Source organism: Brassica napus, chromosome C5 (assembly GCF_020379485.1).
Source record: "Brassica napus cultivar Da-Ae chromosome C5, Da-Ae, whole genome shotgun sequence".
NCBI lineage: Eukaryota > Viridiplantae > Streptophyta > Magnoliopsida > Brassicales > Brassicaceae > Brassica > Brassica napus.
This window is the reverse complement of record NC_063448.1, coordinates 45,803,972-45,817,957: the sequence shown is the minus strand read 5'-3', so window position 1 is coordinate 45,817,957 and position 13,986 is coordinate 45,803,972. Positions and strand designations below refer to the sequence as shown.

General features: G+C 36.3%; 1 protein-coding gene across 1 annotated transcript; it reads left to right on the top strand.

Annotated features, from left to right (window-relative positions):
• Window positions 1-5,239: 5,239 nt before the first annotated feature.
• LOC106436126 (putative F-box/LRR-repeat protein At3g18150) lies at window positions 5,240-11,957 on the top strand. The gene is made up of 4 exons (XM_048758436.1): window positions 5,240-6,944; window positions 10,752-11,275; window positions 11,468-11,641; window positions 11,738-11,957. Exons 1-4 carry the CDS (start codon window positions 6,596-6,598, stop codon window positions 11,921-11,923), a joined length of 1,233 nt encoding a protein of 410 aa, XP_048614393.1. The 5' UTR covers window positions 5,240-6,595; the 3' UTR covers window positions 11,924-11,957.
• Window positions 11,958-13,986: the final 2,029 nt, after the last annotated feature.

Below are 13,986 nucleotides of genomic sequence, written 5' to 3'. Positions count from 1 at the left end.
AATGAAAGCCCAAAACGTGATAGTCCATTTACAAAAATCCAGTCGAAAACAAACGAATATTAAAATGAAACGCTGCATTTTGAAGAGGCAAGACACATGTCGAAACAAGAGCCTTCGACTTATTGAAGTGGCGATCGTTGGACCCAATTTCGGTCAACACTTCGATTGGGCCTGAATAAGCCGGGCCGTGCGACCTACGAAAAAGCCAAATCGATGCTAGCCAGCCCGGATCGATTTGAAGAACCGAAGATCGCGGAGACGTTGAGAGAAACCCGAGATCGGTCAGTTATAAAAGAAGATCGACAATAATAAGAGAAGGGGACGGAGAAAACCCTAGAGAGAGCTACACACCCACATCGACCTCATTTCATCTCGCTTTAAGTCTTTTCTCTTATCGATCTCGTTTGTAACATCAGAATTCGTTTCTCTTATTATATTCAATCTTATTCATCAATAAAATCAATCTTTGCCTACTGGAATCTGATTACGTCGTTGTGTTCTAAAGATATCGTTGCCCCCATCGTCCTTTCTTCCCCAGATTAAACTCTCGATCACTATTAAATAATTAGTGTAGATTTCAGGATCTACATTTTGGCGCCGACTGTGGGGAAGATAAACAAAAAAACGTTTTTGCTAAGAAACTGATCTAAGTTTCCTAAGCGTGACCATGAATCCCAATCAAACCTTCGGAACCACACAATCAAGAATCAATGACGTCGATCTTGCCGGATCTGACTCAAGAACCGAAACCCTACCCGTTGGACCGACGTGTACTGACGGAACGGTCGAAACGACCTAGACGCAACGGACCCCTTCAACAGGAACCTCAACTCAAGATCGAGCGTCAAACCACGATCGAGCTCCAGCGTCAAATTGGATCTCTATACCAGATCGAACCTTGATACCAGATCGGACTTCGGTCCCCGATCGAGCCGAAGCTCGAGTATGGAATCGTCCCGGAGAAAGGCAGCCCACCGACGACCTAACCCAAACTCAACCGACAAGACCAATATCTCCGACTCCTCTAGCTCAAACCCGAGAGGAAGTGACCGAGCTTAGAGGAATGGTCTCGACGTTAATCCATTCCGACTCCTCTAGCTTCAAGGATGAGAAAGATGTTATTGAATGCAAGTTAGTAAAGGTGGTGATTTAATGGAGTGAATGAAAAAGTAAATGATATATATTGAATGTAAACATATATCGTCACACTTTCGTCTGGTAAGAGGCGGCGTTGTGAACTTCGATCGTTACGGTGGCCACTTCGACTTCACGCAAACAGGAGGATGAGGATGACCTAATTACAGAAAGAAGAAGAAGATGAGATGAAACCTAGAAATTTAAAGGTCGCCTATTGAAGAAGAAGAATATGACAATCAGGTTAAGACTTGGTTTTCTGTTATTAGCTTAAAAACTTTATTCCAAGCCTAAAAGCTGAAAGCCCAAAACGTGATAGTCCATTTACAAAATTTAGTCGAAAGCAAATGGATTTTAAAATGTTGTGTTATGAAGAGGCGAGACACATGTCGAAACAAGAGCCTTCGACTTAATGACGTGGCGATGATGTGGCGGCATGAGATTGAAGCAAACACACTTTTATATATTACTAGTGGCTTGTCCTCGCTACGCGTGGGACGGCTGTTCTTTGTTGTAATTTGGGTTTTCTTGATGTAGCATATTTTGATTGGTGGATGGTATTTTAAAAGTTTTAGTTTTATGTTAGATGATGAAGCAATATCTGGATCCATGGTATTGCTAATGGTTTTATGGTTTAAGTATTGTAGGTAGATAGTAAGAAAACTGTTAATTGTATAAAATAGTCCCTACATTTGTAGTTTAACTTTAGGAAGTAATCTTAATTTTTTTATATGTCATGTATTATTTGTCTTTATTTATGTTTTTCTGTTTTTGTATAATAAAATAATGGTGTGAATGGAAAATATTTATTATTGAGGATAAATTATTAATTATTCTGTCTGGAAATGAAAAACCGAAGTAGAAAATACTACACAAATAAAATTGGAAATTAAAACATGATATTCCATGTTATTAATCATATTGAGGGTGGAATCATATATACTTTCCCTACATATTTGGCAGCTTTTGTTTGTACGAAGCCATTAATCAATGCATGTAAAATGAAAATTATGACCGCAAGTAAGAGAGCAAAGTTTATTTCCATAGTTGTAATTTCCAAAGCATATAGTGCATATATTGTTTTCTTCTTCTGTAGTTGGAGGCCTATTTGTTTCCTGTAGATCTGTGATGATAAGATCGACGTCAAATCTTGTAGTCGCATTTTGGTTGTAGTCCCACATAGTAAGAGTAACTTGTAGATCATTAGTTATGGTATTGAAGTCGTTTGGTAGTTTATTCATCACATATTCAGTAGTCTCTTGAATAAGCAAGGTTGAGTCGGGATGGTGAATATGATGGTATGTTAGCATGAATTCCATGTACTCTCGATTGTCAATGATAAATGGTAGCTGAAAATCAATGATGGATTGTTGTGTGCTGGGCCTGTCGATGTAGACTTCTAGTGTTTGCCGTGGATTTGTCCATGTAGATTATGTTTGGTATGAGAGCTGATAAGAGAGAAGTGGCTGTTATTTATGGTGTAGTATTTCGTGTGAGGATAAGTTGTTATAGTTATGTCTTATAGATGGTGAGTTTAAGTTTTTTTCTTTAATTCTTCAACCGTTTTGTTCAAAGGTCCATTTATCCAGGGGCGTTAACATTTTGAGTTAATGGTTTGTGATAAGTTTACTGTTTTGTATACGTTGAGTTGTTACTTAGGGTATGACCGGTAACCATCAATGAACATTAGAAATGAATAGACAAAAAATGAATAGAAATAAAATTTTGGGAATGAGGATTCCTTATCAAAATTAACAAGGAACAAATTTGCATTATAATTCTCTACAAAAAAGGGAATGAGAAGGAATAAAAAAGAAAAAATATTACTCATGAATGATAATCTTTTAAAGGAACGTTAAGAAATGTAGTGTTCCTTTTCATTCCTTTGGTTACCATTCAAACCCTTATTTTGAAGACCATGTATGATGTGTAGTGTGTATTTGAATGAGAGCTGGATAATATTAGTTATTTTTTGTATTAGCATGATTCTCATAATGAAATTTTTCTTAGTATAATATATGTTTTTCTTAGCAATTATGTTTTTGTTTAGTAGTTCAAAAAAAATAAATGTTCGCTTGGAAATATATTTGTTTGTTTTTACAGACGGTGGTCCGCGCCGCGTCAGTTATACCGAGAAACACACACTTTTATGTTTCATGTAGTGTAGTTTTTATATATATAGGTTTTGTTTTGTTTTTTGTGAGATGGAATGAGGGGATTTTTTTAGATTTGATAATGAAAATAGAAATACGAAATATATATGGTTGTGTATTTTAAATATATAGATATAAGTTATACAAAAAGGGCTTGCGTGTGGATAACGTAAACAGAATTATATTATTACATAAAGGATAATCGTTTTGATTAACCATTTTTAAAGCTGAAAAATTTATGGATTCCATGCGTTAGTAATGTATTAAATACGTTATCAAATATGTTTTGCTCATTAAGACAGAGTTAAAACAACATTAATTTATTTGGGCATATTAAAATTCCCTTTTTTTGGTTTTTTCATTTATTCTTTAGGAGAGACGATCAGGGAGTTAGAAGCAAAAAAAAAAAAAAGTTGTCTCTCTGCTCGACACGTGTCTCAAAATGGGAATAAAGGAGATGACATGACGCATTGTAGAGTCTTTCTAGTCAACTTTATTAGTATAGATAGATAGATTGACATTTCCTACTCATACGATTTTTTAACATTTGTATATTTTATTTAACTAAAATTTAAATTGTTAATCACAAAAATTTTAATGTTTGATTTTTTTAATACAAATTTCAAAACTAAAATATTAAGATCTCAAAAATATTTCACTGCAAATAATGAAATTAACATATTTATATATTTGTATATAGTATATAATTTATTTCAAATGATATTAATATATATATATATATATATAATATATAACAAGAATATCTATTAATGAAACTTCATATCATACGATTTATTAGGGCTATGCATTTTATCCGATACCCTAACCAGTATCTGAATTCGATCCGAAAATCTGAACCGAAGTAGCACAATACCTGAACGGTTATTGAATTCAGAGTGATTGAATATCCAGACCCAAACATGTAATATCTGAACCCGAATGGATATCCGTAGATAGCAAAAAGCATAAGTATACTTAACCCTACATTTTTAGTTTACTTCTCTCATTTTATTCAAAATATTTATATTAATGATGCACATTGCTCAAAATTAGATAATATACATATAATTATGGACAAAATCATTTGCTTCTCACTTCAAATACATATCAAGCTCTGGTTTCTTGCATCAACAGAAGTTGCATCTAAAATTTCAAAACAACAACTAAATTAGTGTCTTTCTGTTTTTAAAGTTTTTCTCCAAGCCTATTAATAGTTTAATCTTTTAATAATTAGAAAAAAAGTTTAGTTAAAAATATATTTAAATAAAAAACAATGAATAATTTATTTATTTTTTCTTCAAAATTTAAATATCAGACCCAAAATATCTGAACCTGAACATAAAATACCCGACCCGAAGTGTAGAAATATCCGAACGGGTTCTATACCTTTATACTGAAATACCCAAAAATCTTAAATACCCGATACGAACCCGAATGCACACCCCTACAATATATGATCATTTGTATTTTGATTGAACAAAAATAGTTAAACCATTGATCACAAAATTTTCAATGCATAACTTTTACAATTTTTACTAATTTATAGTTGTTTTTAAAAATTCAAAATATAACATATATGAAAAATCTAAATTTTATTATTATACGCTTAATGTGATTATTTAATTTGTTTTAATAATATAAAATTAAACAAAAAAAAAAGAGAGAAGAAAAATTGCTATCAAATATGTATTATTCATAATCATTAATTATCATATATATATTAACCATATTAGGTAATTCCGTAGCTTTTATTTAAAGAAATAAAAAGATATTTTTTGTACACTATTAATTAATTTGATAGTTAGTTTAATAAATAACATAGTATATGTTAATATGAATCAACTTATTGTTCTAAGAATTTTAAGAATCATCTTCGTAATGATGCATGGCTACGAAAACATGTCGTAATGATTCATGATTAATATATAAGGGATATGATCATAAATCAATGTTTCACTTGTATGCCCTGTTCGGAATCGCGCTACGCGCTATCCGTGCGGCGACCCCGGGCCTAGCGAGTTGTTAAAAAATCGGGATAAACTCGGGGTATACGCGGGGAGTAATTTTAAAGGAATATAATATTTTTGAAAATATTTTTATCTATATTACAAACTACAATACAACATTTAAAATATAACAGGAAGAGAAGGATACCAGAACTCGAGTTCACTGTCACTTGGTTAAATTTTGGTCTGAATTTATTATGGTAGAACAATGGTGACTTGCAATTAGGGTTTGCATGTATCCCCAAATGTTTTGTCAGGGAAGATAAAAAGTGACTTAAACTATATTCTGTTCAGATTTTTAAATTGGACCAGATAAAATTACAATTCACTCATTACTGATGGGTTTGGTTGGGCTAAATGAATTGTGTGCGTAATGGGTTTGCGTTAAAAATGGACCAAACGTGGAATTGTATCTTGTAATTATATGGACGCCTTACATTACTCGGGCAAAAACGCGGTAATTATGCGGGTAGCGTAGAGCGTCACCGAACAGGTCCAATTCGGCACGGTAAGTGACCGTGGAGCGACTACGCGGACGTATAATCGGCTACGCACCCGAGATTTTGAACAGGGCTTGTATGTAGAACCGGCTTTTCTGCTGTGGAAGTAGAGCTGGGAATTTGGGTCATTACCCGCGGGTCCCGCCCCGTTTGATCCGCCGCGGGGCAGGTGCGGATCGATCGATTTACAAATTTCAGCATGCGGGTGCGGGTGCGGGTTGAGTCAATTTTTAGCGGGGCGGGTGCGGGTCAACCAAATTTGAGTCGCGGGTACCCGCCGACCCGCAAAATAAAAAAAAATATTATTTTTTTTCTAAATTTTTTTAAAATACATAAAAATAAAAATAAAAATATGTAAAAAATATATAAATTAATGAAAATTATATAATTTAAATTATAAATGTATAATTTTTATTATAAAAAGTAATTAATTGATAATAAAAATAATTTTTTATTAAATTTAATATTATCTGCGGGCCCCGCGGGTTACCCGCAATCTTAGCGGGGCGGGTGCGGGTTTACGATTTTTCTTTCGCGGGTTATGCGGGTCGGAATTTTGAGTTTAAAAAACAGAGTCGATCCGCGGGTTGGCGGGTCATGCGGGGCGGATTGACCCGCGAACCCAGCCCTATGTGGAAGTGCTTTTTTACAGTGGCTTTATTAAATTTGGTTATCTGGTTTGATCTTTTCAGATGCAAACTAAAGCTCATTATTATTTTAGGTCTAAGCCCATTATATAACCTTTTTAAAATATCCTATTATATAAAACTGTGACCTAAGACTAATATAGCAAAAAACAAATATGACCGAAAACATGAAGATCAAAGGAGCCGAAGACTTGATCAGCAATTTACCAGATGGGATCCTCCAACACATGCTCTGCTTAATTCCGATCAAACTGGCCATGTCTACATCCCTCTTGTCTAGACGATGGAGGCATGTATGGTGCGAGAAACCTTCTATCACCTTAGGTGGCGATACACTGACTGCCGCTTCAATAAATGAAACCCTAGCTCGCTATACAGCCCCGAAGAAAAAGAGTTTTGACCTCCTAATAACACCTATTACGAAGGAGAAAATACCATACCTAGACAGGTGGATCAAGTTTGCCACGTCACACAACGTTGAGAATCTCTCCCTGAATTTCTCTCGTTATTATTATTACTAGGTGGCTACGCGGGGGGTTTGTGTGTGTTCTTTATTATCAATAATAGTGAGCGTAATCTTTTGGATGTTATTGTTTTAGTATCACCTGTCTATTTTGTTTGTCTATTTAGTCTCGTATTAAGATTACATCCATTAACTGTCAATTTTATTTGTAAAATTATAACTATTTATTTTTTTTTTCCGTTAATTTTGTTGATTTTCTCCTTTCTTATCTGATATCATGGATTTTCATAATTGGCGCCCCTCTCAAATGAAAGGCGTTAACTGTTGTCATTGTTAATTGTAGGTGGTTTCTTGTTGTTGAACGCCATCTTAATGTTTGTTATTTATGCTTTCGCCTCCGTTCTATTGTGACTTTACGTGCAGGAAGACCATAGTATATACACGTATTAAACTTGTATTTTGTATGTTTTCCAGTATTTGTGATTCAGTGGGTTAAGTGACTGCTAGAAAAACATTATCCAGATAGTTTAATACCAATTGATTAGTAGTCTATCCTACCTGTCACTATGCTTGTGTTTTCCAGCATATTTCGTCAGTTGTTTGATCTTAACTCATATGGTCTCAAACATCTCGAAAAATAAATATGCCTTTCATACTCACATTTTATGAAACCAGCTCTGGCCAATAGTAATGCCAGAAGGTTCAATCCGAACTTCCTAAACAAAAAATCTTATTTTGCAAATCCAACATATAGCACATGATTCAGTTACTATGTTGAATAATTGAAAGAAGTAACATGTAAAAATATTGTACTTTTATATTTGCTTGGTGATAAATATGACTCGAGTAAAGAGTTCATGTTGTTATCAAAAGCAACAACCTATTAAGAACAATAGATTATGATCAATGGCTTGTAGCTTTATTATTAGTAGATCACAAAGTGTCAATCAAGGAGACTGGAACCAGCATCAGAAATTGCAACATATTTGTTTGCATCCTCTACTATGAATAAAGTCAAGAAAGTCATCGGAATGTTTGTTTTTTACCTCGACATATATAATATAACCATAAGTTGAAAAGAAAAGAATAAACGTTAAGAGAGAAGAAAAAAAGACTAAATATATCAAGCAAGATTCAATATTGTACAATACCTTTGATATAAACCTAAATCATCAGTCTGAAATTCATCAGTCTTGGCAAAGATGACACCCTAACAAAGGAAGAAAAAATAAGGTCAGACTAAATCATCATCAAGAAAAAGTATCATCAAACTGGGGAAAGATACAAACTGATATGACTAAAACATAATAATCTGAAACTGAAAAATGACAAAGTAAACCCACACAAAATTTAAACACAATACGATGAAAAAGTAAGGAACCTAATAGAGAACCTTAAAATCAACCAATAAAACTGAAAAAAAAAACAGGTCCAAAACTGAAGAAAAAACAGAGAGATAGAATTATGTGTACCTTATACAACGCATGACATTGCATCTAAAGTTTGTGTTATTCTTGGTCAACAATCTCCAGCGTTCACTTAAATAGATAAAACTCGTTCAAAAGCATTTTGGACATCATAAAATTACGGTACTAAATTCCTAATATCAAAAGGAAAGAATTAAACATACAAAAGGTTTTGTTGAATGTTGACATTTGTATTACGTGAAAATTTTATTTGGTTATGATGATAACGTTACGCTTAGACCCCACCATTCAAGAATCGCTATCGGAGATCTGAAGGTTCTCCATTGATCCACATCTTGCGTTCCTCCTCACTTGCTATCTTTGCTGAAAATTTTTCCCAGCTATACAAATATACAATTGAGTAAACAAAAATCTTAAAATTAGATTACTGGCCTTAAAATATGAGTCGGTGAGTGTGATCCAGAGATAGCTAGAAATATCTAGGAGTTTGGATATGAGAAGCTAAACTGAAATACACTAACAAAAGAAGGAAGAATGGTGGCAATAAACTCAACGATGTGCATCAACGATTTGCTTTGAACTCTCTATCTTTATTTATCAGTAACGTTTTTATATTGAAACACAATTGATCTGAACTAATATGAATGTATCTTACCGAAGTATTTGGTTTTCCTCGAACAATCTGAAAATGTGTTTACGATCAAGGTATGACAGTGTTCAATATCTCCTTTAACATTATCAAGCATTCTCCCAGATGCATCACTTGGATCAATCTTTGATTCTCTGTCTATAACCGTGAAGACGGATGTGTGAATGTTAGTGGTCTTGCGTACATGATGCAGCTGCATTGGTAGCTTTGCTGGAATCAGGAGACAATGAAATCGAATGAGAAATAGCTGCAGTTGCTATGGTGAAGGTAAAGAAAACCTTTTAAAAAAATAAACAAAACAAATTATCCTTTAGAAGGGTTAAGACAAGAACCGTTTAAATTTTCTGAAATTTGTTTTGGTGTGTTACCTTGAAAATCATAATCGAGTGTTGCTTTTCCATTATCCTTGCACCTGCATATAAACTGTCGGTGTAAGAAGCGAAGAGGATGAAGAAATAATCTAAGAAAGCGATACCGCGATACCCCTAACGATTCATTTTTCCATCAGATTTATTCTTATATACTTTCATCATCACTTTCACCTATGCGCAAAATAAAGCAAGCGTTCTTATGCTCCCGACCGCCTCGTTGGCTACTTGGCTTGATATACACTCTCACCTGACAGTGGCAACTTTGTACTGAAAGTTACTCCAAAAGTGGACATAAGTAGGATATTTGATATCGTTACCTTTGCATCTGCGCTTACGACGACCATGAACTTCTTGTAGATATAACCACAAAGCCCGATCATGGAAGCATCGCTAGAATAATGAAATCTAACTGCTAGCTCGCCACTAACGGGATGACCATATCAGCCGTGACAAACGAAGGATTATCTTAGGTTTGAGCCAAATGCATCTCCGGCTAAACCATGAACCGTAGTATCATTAGAAGAGAGCGTGGCTCCAATAGCAACACTTAAATTCTAATTCTCATCGACTGATCCAATTTCCACGTGAACCCTTTTCTCATCAGCTGCAGAAGTTTACATCCGACAATAGAGAGAAATATCGTTTGTGCCGGGTAGACCACCATTGAAACTACATCGAGAAGAATCGAGATCGATTGCCTAAAATATTGTATCAGGTTTTAATTGGTCACATGATTTGACAAATGATTCTGTCACTGTAGAGGTTAGAATCTCAGAAGTTGTTGCTAGATGTAACGGTGGATGATCGGCTTCCTTTAATATAAAATAAGGGATACACTGAAGCGTCGATTGGATTGAGGAGAGGTAGAGAAAGAAGAGGCCGAGGAGTAGGAAACAAATATATTAAAATGCCGGAAGGGGAATCTCAAGCGACGAAGGAGATGGTGAAGATGTCGATTAACCTAATCTTCCTATATGTCTGTATTAACAGATTGGACCAGATAATAAGCCCAATAAAGTGAAAATCAATTAGCCCAATCTTTTCTCAAAGCCCATGCGTTACCATCTATTTTTACACAAACAGACACACGGCGCAACTCTGTAACTCAGACTTATCTGAGACAATGATGAAAAGAACTCTAACTCGTGTTAAACGAAGACAGTTTACAATATGAAAAAACTATAATTGTTTTTTTTTATATAACTTGATGAAACTCATTTAAAAATGAAACTCATAATACACTTATAGGTCCGGCCCGGCCCACAGAGAAGCAAAGGTTTCCGATCTTCATAAATATATATTAGTTTCGGCCGTACAAAGTATCATTTAGTTTAGTGGCATAAATGTTGGTGTTTGTATCTCAATAACCCGGGTTCGAACAACTTCCACGTTATATTATAGATTATTATAAGCTTCCAGATTTCTTCTACAACAGTTCTTATTTCAAGCAACTCAACATCTATTCTCATACGATTGTTCCTTTCAAGTGCACTGTCTCTTGGACTTCTTTGCACAAGTTATCCTTGAGTTGTTGTAGTCTCTCAGATAAATCCATGGCCAAGATTCTATCCGGTTGTCCTGTTCTCGAAAACTTAACGTTGTATCACTGCGGTAAACTAAAGGTTATTGATCTCACCAAATCCTTACGTCTGAAAACACTAGTTGTAGACCGTAACGTGATGGTTCCGGAGGGGCCAACGAAGATTGTGGCACCACACATCCATTATCTCAGATTGTTAGACTCTCGGCCATCATGTACTTTGGTTGATGTCGCTTCTTTAACCGAAGCTAAACTGGACGTTTGCTATGCCCTAAGTACCTCTTACTTCAAGTCCAAGGCTGATTTTCTCCAAGACATGGTGCTAAAAATGCTAGAAAAGTTACAAAACGCTGAGAAGCTTACGTTTGGTGGAAACTTTGTTAAGGTATTTATGCTTTTTTGGGCTCATATAAACGCTGAGAAGCTTACGTTTGGTTGCACGGTCAACCTTTTCTATATGGATTAATTAGTTTCTGTTAGTCTGATTTTCTATAGTTCTAAGAACGTTTGAAAAGTCTTACATGTCAAAAGCTCGGTACTAATCAATATTCATAATATTTTTTGTTCTTTCTGTTAGATTTTATCTCTTGTTGAGATTCGTGGTGTTTCTTTCCCGATGCTCAAGGTCAAATCACTGATTCTTGATACAGTGATCTATCAGTATGTTATTCCTGGTATACAAAGGCTGTTACAAAACTCACCTGATTTAGAGAAGCTAATAGTACGTGGAAGGACTTGCAGCACCATACCGGTATATTACCATACAACCTCTTTTGCTTGCTATCATTTAGTCAAATATATTCAAGAAGTGTTTTGAACTTTTGGCATCTTATATATGTTTGTACAGGAGGAGCATCTTGACCAATATTTGAAATCACTATCCTTGAATCCAGATCAATGGTGGAGATCAAAAGATGGTTTCTCTTTGAATAATTCTTGTTGGAATTTACAATCAAAGAAATTAGATAAGAGGGTCGTATTGTCGGGTGAACGTTACCTTAAGTTTAATTTTAAAGAGCACTCTCTCCCATAAGCAGTGTCACCATTGTGTTCTCCACCAACAAGGCGATGACATCAGATGAGTGGTGAAACATGATAAGGGTTTAAGTTTTGTGTGCCACTGAACATTTGGTTTTTTTTTAATAATATTTTTAACTGGTGTACTTTATTTAATATCTACATTTTACATCGAGCCCTGTTGACTACACAAGAAGAAGCTTTTAATTTGTTCACATAAATTTCAGGCAATATATAAGTCGCGTTCTTTAGAGTATATCAAAACCAGATGTGAATATTGCTAGGTTTTAGCTAGCTTGTGAATCATGATAAATATTCTTTATCAAGTATATTCTAATAAAACTACATTACAATACTAATATAAAATCTGTGAGATAATATGATTATATGAGGTTCTCTAAGATTGAGAATTACTATATAACGGTTTTAGAGAACCCTATATATAAAAGCTGTGCCCTAAGAATATACCTCGCAAGTGAATGGCCGACGACAGAAGGATCAAAGCAGCTGTAGACTTGATTAGCAATTTACCAGATGAGATCCTCCAACACATACTCTGCTTTATTCCTATCAAAGTAGCCATCACTTCTTCCCTCTTGTCTACACGATGGAGGCATGTATGGTGCGATATACCTTCTCTCTCCTTAGATGCCAATACACTGACTGCCGCTTCGGTTAACGAAACCCTAACTCACTATACAGCTCCCAAGACGAAGAATTTTTTCCTCAAAGCCACCAAGAGGGAGGACATATTCCCCACATCGACACGTGGATAGAGTGCGCCATGTCACACAACGTTGAGAATCTGTCCCTCGATTTCTCTCGTCCTTATTATGAGGAGTATAAGCTGTTCCTGGAATTAGGTAGTTCTTTTTTTGAAGGTTATAAGCTTCCAGATTTCTTCTACAACAGTTCTTCTTTCAAGCAACTCAATATTAAGTTAAGCTTGTTCGGTACGATGGTTTCGGAGTACTCTGTATCTTGGACATCCTTGCATCCACAAATTCACTGAGACCGCTACGCCGCTCACAAGCGAACTGGGGGGGACTTATTGTAGGAGATGGATTACATCCCTCCACAAGGTCCATCGAATAACAGGCCCTAGCCCGGCAAGCTTGACCAGTTTAGTCGGCTTAAGCAGCTGAAGATGGCGGCTCGACCCCAGAGTACTTTTAGCCGATCAGCGAAGCCGACTAAATACGCTCGGCTTATAGAGAACAGTACCAAGACCCACGTACTCGGCCTTTAACGACAGGACCCAAAAGACGACACGATTAGGGCATCACGGACGAAGGCACTATAAGAGGGGATGAGGAGACAACGAAAAGAAGGACGGGGGGACAACACACGTAGAAGCGGCTAGATCTAGGGTTTCCTAATCATCTCTTTGATCCTGTTGCTTGAACCTTTGATCTTGTCTACTTATTTCCCGTCAATCTTGTAACCTCTTGTTTGATTCTAATAAAAGCGTCTTTAGTCACCCCATTCTTACGTTCATCATTCTAATCAACCGAATCCTGCACAAACAATTGGCGCCCACCGTGGGACCGACTAAAGTAACGTTCTAGATCTACATGGTTCAAAACGACGCCACCCTGGGCGCTCCAGGCGGTGAACCAACCCCAACGCCTGAAGCCGCGCCGCCCATCACCACAGATTTCATGAGCTCTATCATGGCTCGACTTGCTCATCAAGATGAAGTCCGAAAGACGACCAACGACCAGTTAGCTGCTCTGGTCGCGGCTTTCACAGCTCCCGACGGCCAAACAAGCCGTCCCCAGCAGATACGCCGTCGCCTCTTTAACACCAACCCGACGGCGACCGGAGGCGAACATCTCTCGGACGACTCCGAGCCTAACGAAACCTTTCTCGCCGACCACCACCCGGTAGGTTCTGATCTGGCAACCATACGCGAGCTTGCCGAGCTCAAACTCAGTTTCCAACAAATGAGCGAGAAGATCCATCAAGTAACCAGCGCGGCCCCGCAAATCGAGAGCGCCCTCGCCGCAACCTCACGCACTCCGTTTACTAGTGCTCTGACCAGCGTCCAACTCAGAAAAATAGAAAAACTGCGCCTAC